Source organism: Pituophis catenifer, unplaced genomic scaffold (assembly GCF_029215685.1).
Source record: "Pituophis catenifer annectens isolate HBS135680 unplaced genomic scaffold, rPitCat1.0.hap2 SCAF_13, whole genome shotgun sequence".
Taxonomy (NCBI): Eukaryota; Metazoa; Chordata; class Lepidosauria; order Squamata; family Colubridae; genus Pituophis; species Pituophis catenifer.
In genome coordinates, this window is record NW_027256893.1 from 783997 (window position 1) to 805011 (window position 21015).

The window sequence follows — 21015 nt, forward strand, 5'->3', positions numbered from 1 at the left end:
GACCATTCATGTCCTTGGGGCTCCCCAGGATGAGTTCTGGCCTCTGAAACAGCCGCCCTGATACAGGCCAGGTGCCAGAGCATTTGCACACAGCAGCACAGGGCGCTGGAGGCTGCCTCAGCGATCGGTGTCCCATGGGGTGGGATCTGTCCTGGGTTCCACCCCATCCAGGCTCCCTCCAGGCCCTCTGAAGATGGATGGGGCACGGGAGCAAAGGCAAGGGGGAAGCTGCAGCGCAACCTGGATCTTGGGAGCAGCGGAAAGTTCTGCATGTCCTGCAGGCTCCCCCTCTGGTCTTTTGTCCTTCCCAGCTTGCTGCAGATCCTGACCCAAATGTCAAAAGCGGCTCTGAGCTTCTGGATCGCCTTCTGAAGGTACTGCTCCCTTCTTGTCCATTGAAACGGGGGATGACTGGAGGGAAGGCCTGAAGAGGGGAAACAGCTGAGATTTTGACCCAGAAGGTGGGATTTTCTGAACATATTTTCCCTCTTGGTTTTCAGCCTATGCAGAAATGATTGAGGTGTAGGGAAAGGTCCAGTGTTGGGACTGTTGACGGCTCGTGTCTTGCCTGGTCCTTTCCGAGCCGTCCCCTCCCCCGCTTCCCACCTGTGGGACATCACTTGCTTTTCTAGCATCTTGAGAGATTCCCTGGCTTCACTAACCAGGGAAAGCTGGGCCGGTGGCATGGCGTGAGTGCCATTCCCGGGAGCTGCCTGCAACTGCCCCATGAATGTTTTAAAAACAAAAGTGTCTGTCCCCTCCCCCTCTATCTGCCCAGGGCTGGAAAGGCAACCCGGCCTTCCTGTGGGCACGTAGGAACAGCAGGAGTTGCCACGGCTGGGTGCGCCTTTCCTGGCTCCCTACTGGCAATGGAGCTGAGCTGGCGCAGGTGAGGTGTTCTGCCTCTGGTCTGTGGACAGGCCTCAGCTGCGCACACCCCCACGAAAGGCCACGTATCCTCTTTTTTTTTTTTTTTAATAGTCTTTATTTACATTTATAGTTAAAAAGAAGACAACAAACAAACAGAAAAAAGAACAAGACAACAAAACAAAAAACATAAAAGAATATAAACAATACCTTTGTAAACTAATATTTAACATAAACCTATACAATAAATTCATAATACATTCCGGGGGAGACAGAACAACCTATTTTGAACTTATAAATCAATCAGGTCTATCCAACCTCACTTTATATATGTAGTAGAGTATTTTCAGTGTATACAACGCCTGTTTATGTTAATCTGATTGTTGTTTTCTTTTCGGTAGCCAAGTATACCATTTTCCCCAAGATAGACATGTTGGCGTTTGGTCTCTATCTCTCAATTTTTTTGTCAGTCTATCTGCTTCCGCACAGTCCAGTATCTTTTTTATTATTGCTTCATCTGGTACGATATTTTTGTCTTTCCAAAACTGAGCAAATGTTATTCTCATATGTAATACGACGTGTCCTCTTGAGTAGTCAGAACAGGGGAAGGTCCTCCCTTTGCAGGGCATCTGGTTTAAATCAAGACAGGCTGAGGCTTGAAAGAGTAAAATCTGTATAGAGATCAGGAGTATACAGAATAAATGTAGCATGAAATACAGAATATAATGTATTAGGACAGTACTGTGTGACAATTGAAGCAAGGCATTTTGTAGTACGGTAATAGTGTGGCCACAATCTGGTTCAGACAATGAGAAAAGTTTTCCCAGTTTTATAGAAAGAAGCATTTAAAACTTTTTAAATCTCATGGGGCTTTTAAAACATTTCTTGCCTTTCATTATTTAAATAAATAGAAGAGAAAATTAAAAAAGAGCAAAATAAGACAATTGTTGAAGTTGTTTTGCCAAGCCTTGTAAGAGAAACCCTTAGACAACAACCTTTTCGCTCCAGTATAAACTGAAAGCCCTCCTGGTGAGGCAACCAGTTTAGGGAAATAGGGAGAGATCTGGCGCTCCACAAACTTGGACCCGGAGGGTCTTTGAGCTTGCCTGCCATGGGGGGGATCCATGACTGGCTGCAGGGATGGGCTCCTCCGGGCGGGTGAGGGCGGCCTCCTCTTCCTCTCTCCTCTCTGCCTTGGCAGGACATTGTGACAGAGAGCAGCCGCTTTGACCTGGTGAGTTTCATCCCGCTGCTGCGAGAGCGGATTTACTCCAACAACCAGTATGCCCGGCAGTTCATCATCTCCTGGGTAAGCGGCAGGCGTGCGTGGTCACTCTGCTCGGCTTTTGTTACTCTGAGGCGGCTCTGGAAGTGGGGTCACGTTTCTCCTTAGCTCCATTTGGAACAAGCCAGCATCTTCTCTGAAATCTCACTGCAGATAACGGGCTTAAATCCTATTAACTTTGGAGTACTTTTGTGGGTGGCTTCACGGTCCTGAGTTGGCATCAACCTCCAGAGTGACCACAAATCGCTTTTTTCAAGGACAGAAGTCTGATCCCATTTTACTTTTAGTCCTGATTTCTCCAGCAAACAGAGAAAAGCGTTATAGATTCATAGGGAACATTAAGCCATGGTTTATGACCACAGTGGCTAAGTCCAGCTATGTTGGTAAACCAAACAATTTATGTACATTATGGCTTATGTGGGTAGAACCCATTTGCTGCTTTCAAAGTCCAGCTGAGATGGCAGCCCCTGAATGGATTCTTGAATTATTGTGGGAACTTGGCATCTCCCCTCAGCAGCCCTGCTGAGAGGGAAGATGGCTAGTCTAGAGTCAGCCACGGAGCTCTCTGGCTAATGTGAACCCACAGTTGTCCGGTCCACACCCCATGTCCCTTGTGTCCCTTTCCTGTGATGTGGCCAGGATCCACATTCCTCTTGCTGGCTGAGCCCCTGAACTCTTGTGCTACTGCAGAGTGCAGCTGTCTAACTGTGTTTTGCTCCCTCGTGTGCTAGATATTGGTGCTGGAATCTGTTCCTGACATTAATCTTCTAGATTACCTGCCAGAGATTCTAGATGGACTCTTCCAGATCCTAGGCGATAACAGCAAAGAGATCCGTAAAATGTGAGGACACTGTTGGGTCTGGGAATGTGTGTTTGGCAACTGAGCTGCCAGTCTATAAACGCGAGGAGGGGAGGGGGATGCGCAGCTCTCTGAGCCTTTAAAAGGTGCCTGAGACCAGTGGTCACTCCGAGGCAGAGGGCGGCATCGAGCTGCACAAGCTGCCATTGTCCGAATCCTTCCAGCAGCGCAGTCTGAAGTGGGCTTGTTTGAAATGGGTGGTGCTTCCTGTTACCCCAAGTCAACCTACAGGCAACCCCACAGAGCATCTGGCTGCCCCCTGGCTGTGGGCGGGAGGGCAGCATGGATGTTTCCTGAGCCCCGGCCTCACCTTCCCTTCCAAAGTGCAGAAGAAAACCCCACAGTCTGCAGGGAGTAAATTTTGTGTCAGGAGTTTTGGCCGATTGCTGTCTTTTCTGGAAATGTGCTTCTTATAGTCCTAAGCTTCAGCTTCATTCTGTGCTCTTTTCATTCCTGGCCTTGTCCTCCAGGTGTGAAGTGGCACTGGGAGAATTTCTCAAAGAGATCAAGAAGACTCCTGCCAACGTCAAATTCGCTGAGATGGCCAACATCCTGGTCATTCACTGCCAGGCCTCCGGTACGCCTGTGTTGCTCCCCGTTGTGCATCCCATGCTTTCCCTTGCTAAGCGTCCAGTCCATCTCTGAACCCAATGCTTTTCAAACACGGAGCTGAGACACAAAGTGCACCAAGTCTACGCGCTCCAGGCTCAACAGGACACAGCAGCATCTTCCCAACCACCCTCAGCTGGCTGACCCCTCTCAGCATTTGTGTGTTGTGTGTTCAGGCTCTTAGGCCTGAGACATGGCAGAGTTGGCATAATGAGCAAGAGAGGAAGTCAGGTTTGTGTTTACATTCTTTGGCCAGGAAGGATTACAAGAGACTAAGCAGGTGCACCTTGGGAAATAAGACAACAAAAGCAGTATCTTGGCACCATCAGCTATGAGGGCACTGTGCAAATAGCCCAGTGTAGTAGTATTGTTATTGTTGTTTGTTACATTTATTTGCCTCCCATCTCGCTCTGGGGCTATTCTTAGTGGTATCCCGCTTATTCTCTTGGCCTTCCTTCCTCTCGTATCTCTCTGCTGTGCAAGGAGAAAAGCAACAGGTCAGGCAGAGGGCATGTGTATTGGCTGTAAGTATGATCATTTACACACACTGCAGGGGGTAAATGAGGGCTTCGGTCATAAAGTTATTTCTTCAGCACTGTCGCAACTTCAAATGGTCGTTGATTGAGGCAGCTGGTAAGTGTTCCTGTATCTTCTAAGAGCCTCCCGTCAAACACATTGTGTGTCCTACTTCCTTTAGCTTGCGACTCATTTGGCATTTTTTCTCTTTCTGGGAGATTAGGGCAGAGGTGCCCTTAGCTTATGAAACCTGTGGGGTGGCACCTGGGGTAGAAGTAGCAGCTGAGCTTTCACTGTGCACACTCCTTTTCCCACAGATGATCTCATCCAACTGACCGCCATGTGTTGGATGCGGGAATTCATCCAGCTGGCCGGCCGGGTGATGCTTCCCTATTCTTCTGGGATCTTGACGGCTGTCCTGCCCTGCCTGTCCTACGACGACCGCAAGAAAAGTATCTGCTCTGCTGCACCTCTTGCCTTTCAGGGGCTGTGCTCCCTGGGGGAGGCGGCTGCTCTTCTAGCCCCACAGAATCCTTGGGGGTGGGTTGTGACTCCACTACTGAGTCTTGGGTTCCTCCAACTTCCCTGGGTGGGTTTCAGCTGCAGAGGGGAGGCCGTGGTTCCTGGGTGAGAGAGCAAGCTCACAACTCGGTTTGTTTGGAAAGCAAGTGAGAGAGAGAGCTCTCACTGCTTTAATGGTTACCTCAAAGTCTAAACTTTGATATTACACGATATAAACTTAAATTATTGGTGGCAAAATTAATGCTACAAATCAAGAAGCCAAATGGGCCTCCCTCCTCTTGCGCACAGTCCCAAAAGAGGAGGCTCTTCGGTCCTCTAGTAACCACACAGGGGTGTCAAACTCACTCTTGCTCACCAGGAACCTTCTCCAGGCGAACGGGTGGGGCTCTTTGGGGTCCTGTCTAGCGAGCAGGTGCAGCCACGCTGCCCTTGCAGGAGCTTTGGTTGGGCTCACAAGGCAGATGGTGAGAGGAAGCAGGAGGTGTGCGTAGCCATGTGGGAAGGAGACAGAATCTGGGTTGCCCTCGGTGTCGCGTCCCGGCCTGCGTTTTCCAGAGCTGGAAATCAGTTGCAAAGTCCAGGAGCCCTTCTGAGAGTTGTAGACTCCTTCTGGAGTTGGACAGGAGGAGCTCCCTCTAATCCCAACCTCACCACCTGAGGGTCTGAGGCTCCCCAGTTTGTGGGTCTCCTGGGGGGATTCTCCCGGTCTTGTTGGAAAATCTTCTTTGATCAGTGAGATACAGATATTAAGGAAGTGGCCGCCATATGCAACCAAAGCTTGATGAAGTTAGTGATCCCAGAAGATGACGAAGCAGACGAGGGCAGGGAGACCCTGCCAGTCCCCCAAAGAGAGGTTGGCCAAGAAGAGGCTGGCCCCAAGGCAGAACAGCCCCCAAGTGGTGAGTCCTGTTTTCCAAACCCTGGAATAGCCAGGGGTTTCTTGCTGTACCTGAGGCAGTAGCAGCATCTCCATCTTCTCAGGGCTAAGAGGACTTTGCTTAGGCCTCTGGGTCTCAATTAAAGAGCATGAAGGGCAAATGGCTAAGCCAGCCAGATCTGAGCCTGGTGTCCAATGCCACCTTCTTCAGCCAGGCAATGGGCCCTTAACCAGTTTAGGGCTCTGGAGTGGCTTTGGTTTTCCCTGGATCCCCTCCCTTAAAACCCCCTGGGCAGGCGCCTATGGCTGCCCAGAGTGGCCGGCTCTTCCTTGATCGATCGCAGCGGCAAGAACTGCAACTGATGCTGCAGATGTGAAAGGAGTATTACGAATCCTGAATTTATGGGAGTTTCCTTTGCCATTGTGAAGTTGCTTTCTCCATTTTGGTTGTTGTTTAGAATTGCAGGTCCCTTTTGGTTCCCCTACTTTCTCGCCCTCTCTCAGATAACGAATTAAGAAGTCATTCAACCTGCACTGAGTTGCTTATTTATTTGGGGCAGTTGCCAGCTCGGCTTCAATGGTCCTTTTGCTTCGTAACCTTTTGCTTGAGTTGCTGCAGAGCCAGCAGGTGGCCTGGAAGCTGCAGAGGGGCCGGAGTGTGGCTGCCGAGGCCACGGGCCTCTAGTTGGAAAAGTGCTGGCCTGTGAGTGGAGGCTCTAGACAGCTGCAGCCAGGCACTTCCCAGCTGGCTCTCCCTAGAAGCTAGAAAGCACCCTAGAGGATCAGCTGGAGAATCCCACGCAGGGAGAGTTTGCTCGGGGGGGGGGGGTCTCCTCAGAAGATGCAAGTCGCCCTCTCAGAGAAGCCAAGCCTGGGGGCAGAGGGAGGGCTGCTGCTTGTTACATTCCCTGTGCCAGAGCTGCCTGACCTTGAGCCCGTTGCCCTTCAGGCGTCATCCATGGGCCTGGCTGTGGCAAGCTCTGAGGAGAGCGTGTGCCTTGCTGATGAGGCAGTGATGGGGGATGATGATTTTGCTTCCCGCTCCTCTAGTAGGCAGAGCCAGCCGTGCCTGGGATGGCTGTGAGTAGATGAGCCATAGCTGGGCCTGGGAAGAAAGGAGTTTGCCCCCCAGCTTCTTTCCCGGTTGATTTTGGGGAACAGTGAAGCTCAGCTGCGCTCTCTTCCTTTAGGCTGCCTGGATGTCTCCAGTGAGCCGGATTTCAGTAGCACCAACATCTTCGTGCCTGCCAGGTCAGTTACTCCCTTGTTTTGAAAGAGTGATGATTGAGATGAGGAGGAGGAGGCCTGTGCCAGGAGGGGGGTGGAGGGAAGTGAGCAGATCACTCTTTTGGCCTATTTGGAGGGGCAGCTGTTCCCAGCACTGTCATCTGGTTCCCAGCAGCCCTGCGTTTCCCTCCACCCAGAAGGGAAATTAGCAAACCCAAACTGGGAGCAGAATTCAGTTGCAGGGTTTAATTCCCTGCATGTGCGGTTTTTCTAACTCTGAAGGTGAAAGAGGCTGGTCAGTAGGCATATGGGAGCTTTGAGTCCTCAGCTACCGAAGGGCCTCTGAGGAAGGAGCTCCCTTGGGATGGCTCTCCTGAGACTCTGCTGAGCTTTTGGGCAGCCTCGTGGATTTCTTCTGCCGATCTCAGTTTTTGCCAGTTGTGCCTAACCCTGTGAGATGGGTTGAGCTGAGAGAGAGTGACCGGGCTAAAGTCCCTCAGCTGGCTTTTGTGCCTAAAGTGGGATTAGAACTCAGAATCTCCTGATTTCTAGCCTGGTGCCTTAACCACTAGACCAATCTGTTGCTCCTGCTTTTATCTACAGCATGGAGAGAAGTTGTGTGACCCTGAACCTTGATGGAATTGTGCAGGTCCTGGATTGCCACCTTCATGATTCAACTACTGGGATGATGACGAGGATTGCAGTCTTGAAGTGGCTGTACCACCTGTACATCAAGACACCACGCAAGGTGGGCCTTCAGATCCAACCTGATCTTGAGAAACGAGTTTTATTGCTACTGACCTTTGTTTAGATTGAAAAGGAGCCATTTAAATAGCAAATCTAGTGTCACCTGAACCAAGCAAATTATTTCTTGATGCTTCCATAGATGTTACTCAGAAATAAGAAGCGTTCTTCATTTACCCATGTGATAAATTCATTATGTTTGGTGCATACAAAGCAGCATGTCCAGCACTGGTTACTTGCTACATGAGAAGCTGTGTCTCTTGAAACCAGAAAAGGGGTGCAAGTGAAGGTCAGTCACTGAAACACAATGGAGTCTTTTTTGGCAGCTGTAGCTGCTTCGTACATCAAAGTTCTGGGCATGGCTGCCATAAATACACTTCCCATTTAATGATCATTTACCAGTCAGCCTGTCTCAATTGAAGCACCTTCCAAGTTCTCTGAAGCTGAAACCTAGGCTTTCAGGCATCTAACTCTGGAATCAGTTCTCCATCAGAAGACTTTCCAAGAAGAGGGCTTAATGGGGATAGTCATAACCAGGCAGGAGAGAGAGATTCTGGATGTTCAGACCCTTGGAAAAATGAGTTCTAACCCCTTAGGAAAGGAAAATGGGTATGTGTGGTTTTTTGGGTGTGATTTGTACTTGCCACAATGAACCAAATAGAACAGTGAGACCCTGAAGGGTAAAGGGGCACAGCTGTGCCCTACGTGAAGACAAAGAATTATTGCTGGTGACTAGTGACACAACAATTTCCAAGAATTCTGGAGCATCCTTCCCCTCAAAGCGAGATTGGCCCATCTTTGATATCCTTCCTGAAACCCCTTAAAACAGAGATGGGGATCTCAAGGAAATGGTGAATTAGTGAGGTGATCACATTATCTATAACTTATATAGCTCTCCCCTAGTCCTTTGATATTTTTTATTGTGAAATATTTTAATGTTGTTCCTTTCATGGCTTGTTCGCCACCCATAGTCAAATTTTGTGAGATGGATGTCTATATAGATAGGATGAATTAAATAAATAAATCACTAAGCCCAGTGATAATTCTGTCTGCCTGCCAAAACGTGATGTCTCTAATGTGTTTCTGGTAACACCTTCAGGTCTTTTTAGAAGCTGGGCTGAAACATGGTAGGATTGACATTTTTTGAGCATTCTGTGTTCAGTTTTCTGGCTTATCCGGCCAAGAATTAAGGAAAGCTTCCTGATAATATATTTGAGGATAGGCTCCATGGAGTAAGGAGAAATATTATAGAGACAAAAAGTTCTTCCAAGAAAGTAAAGCTCCATCATCAGACAATTGGAAGATGTAGGAAGGATGCGCCAGATCCTGAGGACCCAGGAGCTGTTTTCATCCATCTGATCTGCCTGTGGAAGAGAACCAAGAAGTAATGGAGAATATTGTAACTGAATAATTGCATTTTCAAGTGCTGTTCACGGAAGTGAATTGACTGCTGGGACCATGATCGGAATTTCCTACAAAAAGGATTGCTGCCACAAGGATGGGTCACACCTCACAAGGACTGATCCAAACTTTAGAGAAGATCAAGAAGACTGATTGACAAATCAAATGCCCCAGGGGACACTGATGAGTGTGCTGGTTAAGTATGGGTTGGTGCCATGATGAACGAATAGACAGCTAATTCGAAAAACATTTAATAGGGCGTGGGACAACTTGCCCCAGGACAATTCAACAATTTAATTATTCTCATTCACGTTTTATTTTGCCCCTCCTTTTGCATCCTTTCTTTAATGATTCTATTCCACCATTTCTTCAATATTATTGTAACTCTTGCCCTGTGGTGAGTTGTCCTAGACCCACAGTGAAAGGTATTCCCGAAGTCCCTGCCATGCCTGACCTTGCTTGACCAGACCTGCCTCAAAGGCTGACAGAGAATTGGAAATATAGCAGCACTTTTATTCCCCAAAGAGGAAAGAGACTGCTCAAGGGCTGTTTTCTTTCATTCAAGGCTGTGGGGTTTACATTGAAAAAAGGTGGATTCAAAGGTTTTAAAAAAGGTCTCCTATATGGGGAAGAAGGGGGAAGAGCAATGACCAAGGGAAGCCGTGGCCTCTCCTTCGTTGAAGGAGAAGTTGGGCCCCACAGCCTCAAGGTCCTCTTCGGTTTCACGATTTTACCAAAATTAGAACAATCTGTTAGACCGCTCAGATGTCTGACACCATCTTCATTATTTTTAAAGTTTTTGTTTTAGTCCTGATTTGCTGCAAGCATAACTATAGCAATTTTTATAACATGACCATGCTGTAAATTCTTGAGATTGTAGGCCATAGTGGTTGTGAGGCATCCCTCCACACGCAAGGGGGATGGGGAGCAGGCCCCAGGTGGAGCAACACAAGACAGGGATAGTGTCACTCTGTGAGGGAGATGGGCAGGTTTGGAGTATGGTATATAAATAAATAAAACATTCCATGATGCTTTTTGACTTGTCTCCTTGAAGGTTTCTCTGCTTTTCAGATGTTCCGGCACACGGACAGCTTATTCCCAATCTTATTGAAGACCTTGTCTGATGACTCTGATGAGGTAAGTGGAGTTTCCCTGCTGTTTTATTGTTCATCCCATCTTCTGGGGCTGCTTCATCCTGGCCATGGATGTCGAAGTTCCTCTGACCCAGGAATGTGGAGATTTCTGAACTTCTTTCGCCTGACTCTGACTCATCTACTGCGGTGTTTTTGAAATTTCCCTTCCTTTGGCCCCTGAATCAATAAAATGAATTTGTGTGACCCCCCGTTTTTGTTTAGTTTTGTACCCCCCAGCCTAGCTGTTTTTACTGTCACTTTCATTGATCGCTATTCCTTGTTTAACTTTCTGGGAGTTGGCCAGAGTTGGATCCTGAATGAAGGAATTCTTTCTCACTGGCAAAAGAAAGTGAGCTTTGGAGAGCTGGTTCCTCCTGGTAAGCTTCCCAGCCAGGGAAGGGCCTCTCTGGACTTTGGATCCAGCCAGGGATTCTTCTGGATGGGTCCCAGCTTTCACGCAGACATGGAGATAATAATGTGCAGGCCTATTTCTACCTTTCTGAAATATTCTCTTTAGTTTTTTTCTCTCAGAGGAGACAACTCCTTTGTGTGCTTGTTACCAGTAAATTATATGTTCCTCTCCCTTCTGTGATGCTGCCAAGAAAACAAGATCACCATGTTGGTGTGGTCCCCAAGCCATGATTTTCTGGGGTTCTCTCCCTTCACTTTCCCCCTGCCATTCTTTCTGGCTCTTGGAAGGAGTATCTTGGAAGGCGATGCTTTCTAACAACTCAGATCTTTCCACTTGATGTTAACTTTGGTTGAAATAAACCAAAGTCTTCTGCTGCCGGTTCTTGGCAGTGTTGTGATCAGAAATCGACCAACAAGCTTGGTGCGCTTCTGCCCCTTGTTAACTCCTCCTCTGTTGTGATTGCCAGAAGTTGGTCTCTTGCAAGGGCTGATGTCCCCAAGGGTACTTGGATTTTTCAGGGAGAACCGACTTTGTGGCCTTGGATTCCTAGAGTTCCCAAAGAGCCTTTGTTCATTCCTTGATTTGCTGCATGGGAAGCTCTGGTTATTTGCTGAGCCCAAAGTGGGCATGACTGGAGGAAGCAACTGGAAGACTTGAGGCTGTCTACTTGCAAAGGGAAACTGAGGCATGAGTGAGAATATGTGGGTGCTCTACACTTTTTTAGACATTTAAACCTCTGAATCAAGCCAAAGGAAGCATCTGTTTGTGGAAGGAACTTCTCACTTCTGCTTTCTAGAAGGCTAGTGGTGGAATCGCCCTGGTTGTCTCTGGGGTGGCTCTGCTCCTTTAGCCGGCATGAAGGCTCCCAAGAGCTTTAAAAGGGCAGGTTTGGCTCTTTGTGTTCTTTGTGGACAGAGGCTCAACCAGGCCTGCTCCATGTGCCCTTGGCAAGCTTCAAAGCTCCATCCTGCCCTTGGTATGAGTCGGTCGTCCTGGAGGGAGCGCTTGAGGGACCGCTCGGGCAGCAGGGAGAGGGCCTGCCCTTGGGTTGCTGCTCAGGCGGAGGAGGGAAGTGCAGCCCCCGGTGTGTTCCCACCTGGAAGATTTTAGGAAACAGCCATGTCTCTTCTGTGGCCATTGTGCAGCTCTTGGGTGAGCCTGGGCATTTGAATCTGAAAGGGGGTCTTGTCATCTGAAGGGCCCTCTCAAGCCAGCTCTGCGGCAATTCCATGGGGCAGGCAAGGACAGATGTGCTCTCCTCCCCTTCTTCCTGGGCAGAATGGCTTATATCAGTTCCAGAGACCCCACAGCCTTCTTCCATGCAGCAGAGACTCTGGGATTCTGCCCCCCTTTGTCCCATGGGCATCCTAAGGTCTTGGCAGCATTTAATGCTGTAGATTTAAGCCAAACTGGATCTAGCCCCACTGCAGACTTCTTTGCCTACAATCCTCTCAGGTTGGCAGAGCTGCTCCAGCATAGCAGTGGGGGAGGGTGTGAACATGCATCTTTAGGAGTGTGCAGGGAAGCCTGTCTTTGAGCAGCTGGGAGACCAGGCATGTGACTGTGGTTGCAGCCAAAATCTTTTGGAGTGGGGGCAAAGTCAGCTGCTTCCCTTGGGATGATCTAACTCCCCTCTGAGCCAGTGCAGCCTAGTGCAAAGACACCCTGCATTTTCCCAAAATCCTTGTTCTCAAATCCTTATTCTCAGTCTCTCTGCCAATCGGCAGAAGGTCATCTGAGCACTGGTGGTGGAAGATGAATACCAGCTGCCTCCTTTCATCTTCCTGGGATGCCAAGGAGAACAAAGGGGTTCTTGTTCACAATGTAATCCCCCTCCCCCAGCATGCCTATTTGCTGCCATTTTTCCCCAAGACACATTTGAAGCCCTACCACCCATGTTTCCTTGGAGAGTTGAACCAGGCCCCCTCTTCCCAGGGTGCCCGAAAGAGGCCCAGCTGCTCCTTCCAAGGGGAGGAGGCCCATTGGCTGTGGGGTGGGAGGGGAAGGGCTGGGAACTGGCAGCTGGAGGTGCTGCTCAGGAAGGAGCAGCTGACGGCTCTGCTGGCACTGGCCCTGTTGCCATGGCAGTGCTGGGCATTGGTGCTCTGGCAGGATGTGGCTTTCCTTGCCTCTTGCCAGCTTCTCCTGTAGCTCACACCGCACAAAGAAGAGAGAAAAGCTGCCTTCCTGTGAACGGCTGCCTTCTCCCACCCCGGCAGGGGCCCCGGGTGTCCCCAGGGAGGGTCCTGCAGGTGGAGTCCTGGGAGGGACTACTTGGTGGTTTGTTCCCAGGCCATCAGGGGACGCTTGGCTTCCAGAGCGAGGGAGAGGTTTCCTGGCTGTCTTAGAGGATTTCCGAATGAGACAAAAGTCCTTTCATCCCTTCCACAATGGAAACCAAAATGATAGGGAAGCAGGAAACAGAGTCCAGGAACAGAGAGTGGCCCCCTTCTCAGAGGCCAAACACTCTCACACCGCATCATCCTTTCAATGAGAGGTTAAAACGGGGACCTGGGAGGAGAGGAGATTGTAGGCTGTGGCTAGTCTTCTCCATGGACATTTCACTGAGGACTCTTTCCTTTCTTTCCTTTTTTCCTTTCCCTATATAGCCACCCAGCCTGTTAATGTGACTCTGGGTGGCAAACAATAGGTTAAAACAATAAAATAATATTAAAGACCAAGGATATATATCTATAAGCATGTCCCATTTCTGCATGATTTCCCCCAGTGTTTCACCTGCTGCCATGATGGGATCCTTTGCAGGCCTCCAAGGCTGCCTCTTGACTGAGTCTCTAGGTCTGTGTCCGGCAGCCTCCAGGGGCCCCTTGTTGCTTTCTGTTAGGCATTTGGTTGCCCAGGGTGAAGATAAGATGCTCTGGTTGGCTTCTGCACAGACACTGTGACTGTTGGCTTTGTGTGTTAGATTTATGTATACCCTTACCTTTCCATTAGGGACTCAAGGTGGTGCACAGAGCAGTTCCTGCCCCTCTGGCACCTGATGAGAGAGTTGGGCTGAGTGAAGTTCCCCGTTGGAGAATAGACCTGGATTTGAATCTCCTCCGTTCCTTGTCCAACAGGTTTCTCTCCTGAAACTGAGAGCAACCCGCTTGCTAGCGTGTGCCTGGAGTGAGTCCAATCTTACCTTTTGGAAGTCCCAAAGTGCATCTTGGAAGATGCACTTTGGGACTCTTCCCCAAGGCAGGGTGGGGAAGAGGGACATCTATGAGGAGACTCTGAATACAAGTCCCAGCTCTCAGTTGACCTCATGAATGCTGGGATGCCTCTTCAGAGTTGCAGAGAATCTGAAGGAGGAGGTGCTCTGCTCTTTTTTTTTTAATTTGATTTATATGCCGCTCTTCTCCGGAGAATCAGGGCAGCTTAAAATGCATTAAGCAATAGCCTTCATACTTTTGTATATTTATACAAAGTCAGCTTATTGCCCCCACAAACTGGGTCCTCAATTTACCTACCTTAGAAAGGATGGAAGGCTGAGTCAACCTTGAGCCTGGTGAGATTCGAACTTACAGTAATTGCAGACAGCTGGTGTTAATCACAATGCTATCAGTCTGCTGAGCCACCAGGCCCTTGGGATGTTTGCCTTCTGGGGCAGCCTGGGGGCAGCTGCTGCTCTTCAGGAAACATCGGGGATGTCCAGCAGCTGGATCTGCTGGCTCATGTGCAGCCTGACAGCCTACACAAGGAGGAGCCTTTGGAGAGCCAGGGACAGAAAATTATTCAGGGGCAGCATGCTGCCTGTGAATTCCTGTCTTTTCCTTTCTCCATTTTCATGGTTACATTTAAGGAGTGGGAAGGGTAGAGAAACACTTATAGCATTATTATAGGTTATTATAGCTATAACCTTCAAGAGGAGGAGGAGGAGCCATCCAATTGACATCAACTCTTAGCAACCATATAGGTGGCTCTCCATGATGGTGTCCCCTTAACCTGGTCTTTCATGTCTTTCAGCATTACCCCCCCCCACCCCGCTGCCAGTTGTCCTCTTCTTTCCTTCCCTTCCACTTTTCCCAGCATCAGAGCATTCTCCAAGAGCTGAGTCTACACCTCATGTCTGAAAGAGGATAGTTTCAGCTGGTTGTTTGTATCCTGAATGCATGATGGAATAGAGTCCTCATACCCAGGAGGGAAGGGATGCCTTCCATCACAGCAATGAGCTTTCTGGGTTGATTAATTCAACACTGATTCGTGTTCTAGGTGGTCTGAGTTTCCCCCCCAAAAATATTATCAGTCCACTCAAACAAAGTGCTGCAATGAGTCTGGGGGTCAGTGCCTAACATAGTAAATTTTTCTTGCTGAATTCTTTGTGTTTCTTACCAGTCCTTACTAAATATTCTTCCACAAAATAGCACCTTCATGCATAAGCTTTAAATTTGCTGTAAACAATAAATCTAATTGCTGCATTTGTTTATTTTATTTCACTTCTGTAGCCATCCATCTCAACATGTGACTCTGGGTGGGGCACATCATAAATACATAACACAATTAAAGCAATGCAAAATAACTATATGGTTGCCAAGTAAAACTATTGCCAGAGATGTTAATATAGCCAAAGAATGGGTTCCTTAAGAAACTCGGGCTCAGGCACATGACCAGGTCTTCAAGGCTTTATGAAAGGCCAATAGGGCCTGGGTCATTCTAAACTCTGAAAGGAGTTATAGCAGAGACGGCATGTCTCCTAATCCCTATCAGCCAACATTTCTAGGCTGATGAGACCCATAGCATGCTCAGTCAGCTGGATCTAACTAGATGGGTAGAAATGTCTAGGAAAAAATCCTTTAGGTGGGCCAGTCCCAAGCTAGGAAGGGCTTTAAAGGTGTCAAAACATCTTGAATTGCACCCAGAAGCACACTGGTAGCCAATGTAGTAGTCCTACGTGCTTTGAACATCTGGCACCCTTTATTATCCTTGCAGCCACATTCTGCACCACAGGAAGGTCTGTTCTTCAAGAGCAATCTCATGTAGAATGTGTTGTAGTAATCCAGATGAGAGGTCACAAGAGTATGAGTAGCAATAGCACTTAGACTTATATACGGCTTTACAGTGCTTTACATCCCAACGCAATAGTAGAAAAACCTTGTCACCAGAAGGTCCAAATTCCAAAACCACGCAATCTTGCTTGGTTGATGACAGGGTTGCCTTGGATCAATTCCTAGGAAAAAAAAACCTTGACTCCATACATTTAGAGAAAAAATAATTTTACTAAGAAAGAACTGATTGCAGTAAAAGTCAGGAAAGGTCTGAAGCGAAACATGCACAAAGAAACAAATTATAACAAATTGAAACTAACCACATCACTAGCATCTGCCTGAATTACAAAAAGAGCATTTGGGTCAGGGTGCTTTAACATGGGTTCCGCCGCAAACAGTCGTTTGAGTTTGTTGAACGCTGTCGCATTCCATAGTCCACTTAAGTGGCTGACATGGCTTCTCCTTGCCTTTGCCCTTAGTTTTTAAAAGGTTGGTAATCAGTAACTCAATTTTGGCAAATGGGATGAACTGCAGGTAAAAATTGGCAAAGTCTAAGAAACTTTGTAATTGCTTCCTGGTGCCGAGAGGGCCCACTCTAACACTGCCCGCACCTTTTCTCTACTCCTTCATGAGATATGCGGTAACCCAGGTAATAATCTTATCTTGGTGAAATTCGCATTTAGAGAGCTTTGCATACAATTTGGTCACTCAAAGTCTCTTTAGGACCACTCGCACCAACTTCACATGTTTCTTCATAATCTCAGTATATATTAAGATATCAGCCAAATACACCAACTTCCCTTTGTACGAATAGTCATGCAACACCTCATTGATCAGTTGCATGAACACAACTGGGCTCCCTGCAGACCAAAGGGGAGCACTCGGAACTGAAAGTATCCCTGAGGACAGTTAAACACAGTTTTCCATTCATCACCCTCCTTGATCCAAACCTGGTAATAAGCCTCCCGCAGGTCTAATTTAGTAAAGATTTTGCCTTTGGCTAGATGTGCAAGCATGTCCTTCATCGGGGCAATGGGTAAACATTTTCTATGTATACCGCAGTTAGTCCTCTATACCCACATAAATGAAGGGTTCCATATTTTTTCTCCTGGAACAGGGATCTGCAACCTTAAACACTCAAAGAGCCATTTGGACCCATTTTCCAAAGAAAAGAAAACACTGGGATCCACAAAACCTGGGTGGGCAACATCACTCACTCCCATCCCATTCTGTCTCCCTCCCTCCCTCTCTCTTTCCCTCCCTCCCTCCCTCTCTCTCTCTTTCTCCTCTCTTTCTCTTTCCTTCCCCTTCTTTCTCTCCCTCCCTTTCTCTTTCCCTCCCTCCCTCTGTTTCTCCTCTTTTGCTCTCTTCCTCCATCTCTCTGTCTCTCTCTTTCCCTCCTCTCTTTCCCACCCCCTCTCTTTCTCTCTTTCTGTCTTTCCCTCCCTCTCTTTCACCCCTCTTTTTCTCTCTCTCCCTCTTTTCCCCCCTCTCTCTTTCTCTCTCTCTTTCCCACCCCACCCCTCTCTCTCTCTCTTGTGTGTGTGTGTGTGTTCCCTCTTGAAGCATTTCCAAAAACAGGCAAGGGTTGTGTTGTGGGTTTTTTTGCTTCTTTGGGTGATTTTTACGATATGATTTAAATCAAGAGTCATTTCAGGTTCCCAGATAAATGAAGCTCTTTCATCCCCGCTAGGGCTCCCTGTTGACTGAACCCACCACTGGCTGACCCTGCCCCTCGCCCTCTCCTCCCAGTCACTCCTCTCCTGGCCTGAGAAGGTAAGGGTGACGGCAGGGGATGGAGATTCACTCTATATTCCAGAGCGGGAGCGAAGCGCCCCTGTATTTGCCTGATCTTGCGGGCACTTCTTCTGGCCCTTGTTGGTGCTGCGTGCACCTTGATCGCTCAGGGAGACGCGAAACTTGCTCTCTGCCTTGCACAGCATAATTAAATTTAGTGTGTTTCACAATGGGGGAGACGGCGTCCCCTCCTCCTCCTGGAGCCTATTATAACATGAAGCAACGGCCGCAGCCACGCTGGACCAGTATCTCAGGGTGGAGAGAAAGTCACACGTCTCCCTGAACGACCTAGGTACCAACAAGGGATGGAAGAAGTGCCCGCAAGACCAGCAAGAAATAAGGTAAGTCGCCCTGTTATCTGGGAACAGTTTGACCCTGTTGCTCCTGAGGAAGTGGACAGGATCCTAGGGAGTATGCACGCAAGCACCTGTGTTTTAGACCTATGTCCCTCCTGGCTTGTGAAAGCTTGCCAGGAGGTGACGGGTGGACTCTGGTGGTGATTAATGCTTCCCTACAGGAGGGAGTGGTGCCCCAGCACTTTAAGGAGGCTGTGGTCTGCCTTGTTCTTAAGAAGCCATCACTGGGCAACTTCCGGTTGGCACCGCAGGCTCCGTGGATGGTCATTTATGACCGCCAGCCCGGCGTCTCCGTAAAAGCCGCTTTGACAGCGCAAATCGGCTGTCTAGCGGCTGAAAAGCTCTCCTTCGGGAAAAGAAGGAGAGGAGAGCCGGTGGGCGAGAGTAGAGCCCCCGAAAGTCCTCTGGATCATTCCTAGAGGCTTGGAGGGTGAGAGCTCCTCAGTCAGCCCGCCAAGAAGCTCCGGAGCCAGGACGACTCTGCAAAAGCAGGGCGAGAAGCCGCGATCCGATCCTGCTTTTAAAAGTAAGTTTGATTGATCCCAAGCGCAGGCAGAGCAGAAAACAGTAGAACAAGCCTTAAAAGTACAGAGCTTAACTCTGAAGTTACTTTGTTTCAATTTGAATCTTGAGCTGGAGGCAGAAGATGGCGTCTTTGTTAGGGCTTTGAAAGTGAAAGCCAAAAACGAAAGTGCTTGAGAACTTTGCACTGGGAGAGTGGATTAGCTGCCTATTAACTGCTGGGAACTGAGAGTGTGGAGGGAAGAGGAAAAAAAAACTACTCTGTCTGGCAAATTAGAGACTATAAATTAACATCTTTAAGGACTTTGTTGCTTTTAAAGAAAGGGGAGGGGAAGGAAAAAAATGGCTTCTAGACAAGTGAAACCAGGAGTTGTTAAAGGAGGGGGAGGCTCTCCAGTTGTGTCAGTGGTGACACAGAAAGCACAACTTCCGGCTGATACACAGAGCCAGACCCAGAGTCAAGATGCAGCACTTAATGATTTTAAGGAAGCTATGAAAGAAGCCATGAATAATCAAGCAACAGCAATGAGAGAAGCAATGAACAATTGTAACATTACTTTTTTTTTTTATTGAAAAAGTTTTTCAAATACAGATTTTTCCCCCTGTAATCCATTTGTCAAAGAGTCCAAAATAGAAAGTTCCAGTCCACTCAATTTAAGGCCATCTTCCACATCCCAAAAGTACAGCACTGCAGAGATCTGTCACTCTCCTCAAAATAGTATAAACCAATACTTTGCCTCAGCTATATTTTCATGTATTTAATCGTCTCTTAAGTAACTGGCATTACACTGTTGTTTAGTCTAAAAATTTTTTATTTTTGTAGGACCTGCTTCTTCTCTTCTTAACTTTTTGTGGCTTAGATCTCCATCCTGGTTGCCTTTCTATGAGTTGTATATCAACTGATTGATTTCCATGCTGGTCTGTAACTTGATAAGTCATCACATTCGAGTCCAAAGCCGCCTCTCTTGTATTTATAGGTAATCCAACTATAACCTCTGAAGGAGAATCCAAAAGCGGCTCATCCAAAAAGGCCTCTGTAACTTGTTTTTCCATTACCTCCACCTCCATCTGCCTAGCCTGGGTTTCAATCTCTTGTTGATTTTGCTTTTCTTTATTCCCCTCATGTGTTATACATGGAGATGTTGAATCCATTTTAAGAACCTTATAATAAAATTCTTCTGCTTTTTCAACAGTATTTAGTTGATATCTTTCTCCTTGATATCTCAATATTATTCCAACTGGAGCATCCCACCTAAATGGGATTTTTTGTTTCTTTAGCTCAGTCACCAAAAATCCAAAATCCTTTCTATCTTTTAGCATCTTGGGCGGCAGCTCTTTAAATATCCAAATCTTCCTTCCATGCATTTCAAGAATGGAGTTAAAAGACTTTTGCACAATATCATTTCTTATTCCTTTATCGATAAAGTAAATCACCACATCTCTAGGCAACTGCCTTTGCTTTGCCATCCAAGAATTTACTCTGTAGGCCTTATCAATCTTACAGGATACCTCTTCAGGATTAACCTTTAAAATCCCAGCCAGAACTTCAGCAGACATCTTTCTCAAATCTTCTTTTTTATTTTCCTGTATTCCCCTAATTCTGACCGCAAATTCCATAAATCTGAATTGCATCATTGTGACTTCATTTTCAATCCTTTGTTTTATATTATCTGCATTGTAAGTCTTGTTGTCAGCTTCCTTTATTTTTGACTCTACTTCTGAGCTATTTTCTTGAATCATTGTTAAATCATTTTCAATTCTTTGTATTTTATTATCCAAATTATAAATCTTATGATCAACTTCCTTCATTTTAGACTCTATTTCTAAATTAATCTCTTTATCCATCTTTATCATTGCGTCTAAGAAATTTATCATATGTTGCTTGAATTTGTCATATTTTTGTTGAACCAACTCTTTAATTTCCTGTCTAAATTTTTCAAGGTTCTGGTTCACAATCTCATCATGTCTTGCCATCTCCTCCAGAACAAATTGCGTTAGATCTTTAAAGCCATTCCTCTGTGTCTGCAAGCTCAAAACTTGCTCATGTGGTTTATAAATGGGGGAGCCCCCCCCCCCCCACAGCTTGATTGTCTGGCTTTGTCAGTTTTAACGCCATCCTGCCACACAAGCAGATTTTTTTCCCCCCTTTAAAGAAGAAAACTTCTCTCCAAACAATATCAATATCAAGTCTCTAAGAAGGAAGAAGCATAAAATAGGAATCTTTCTCTTCAGTTCTAGCCAGCGCTGTTGTCTCAGTTACTTTGTAACATATTGAACTAGTCAGACGGAAGGACTTTCGCTTTCAGCTTTTCTTCTCAAGCTCAGCCAGTCACCATTTTAAACTTTCTTTTTTTCCCCCTTCCACTCTTTTTTACTTTTAAAGTCAGTCTTAGGGTTATTGGAAATACTTGCAATTTAGGGTCCCAGGTCCGAATTTCATCCTTCTTGTTCAGAGAATCTGTTAGTTTTCATTAGTTGGTCTCGTCCCATCGCCTGGCTCTGCAAAGCGCAGAGTTCTCCCGAAGCCCGGAGCAGTGGCAAGCGAAAATAGGGAGCCTCATCCTGCTTCCACCCCAGAGACAAAAAAAGAACTCTGGGGACTTCGCAGAGGGCTCTACCTGCCCTCGCCGGCTCTGTCTCTCGTTTCCTTACGGAAATGGAGTTTTTCGAGCCGCCTTTCAGCTGTAAAGGCGGCTCTTTACGGGCGACGAGGCTGGCGGTCTCAAGGGACCGTCTGGCGGCAACGGAAGCCAAACCAGAAGCCCAACAATTTAACATGACTTGTTGAAAGGAAATTTAAGAAAATTGAGGAAGACATAAGCTCGATCAAGGGAGCATTTTCAAAGGAGCACGATAAAATAAGAGATGATATTGTTTTTGCTGTATCAGGACTCTCAAATCTT

General features: G+C 47.3%; 1 protein-coding gene across 1 annotated transcript in view; it reads left to right on the forward strand.

The window, feature by feature from the left end:
• VAC14 (VAC14 component of PIKFYVE complex) overlaps window positions 1–21015 on the forward strand; it is a 61238-nt gene that overhangs the window by 10955 nt on the left and 29268 nt on the right. Inside the window, exons 4-12 of the mRNA XM_070952887.1 lie at window positions 312–374; window positions 2069–2176; window positions 2884–2993; window positions 3482–3588; window positions 4454–4588; window positions 5402–5557; window positions 6726–6786; window positions 7366–7510; window positions 9979–10044. Coding sequence (XP_070808988.1) covers window positions 312–374; window positions 2069–2176; window positions 2884–2993; window positions 3482–3588; window positions 4454–4588; window positions 5402–5557; window positions 6726–6786; window positions 7366–7510; window positions 9979–10044 — 951 coding nt within the window. The remainder of the gene's footprint in view (window positions 1–311; window positions 375–2068; window positions 2177–2883; window positions 2994–3481; window positions 3589–4453; window positions 4589–5401; window positions 5558–6725; window positions 6787–7365; window positions 7511–9978; window positions 10045–21015) is intronic.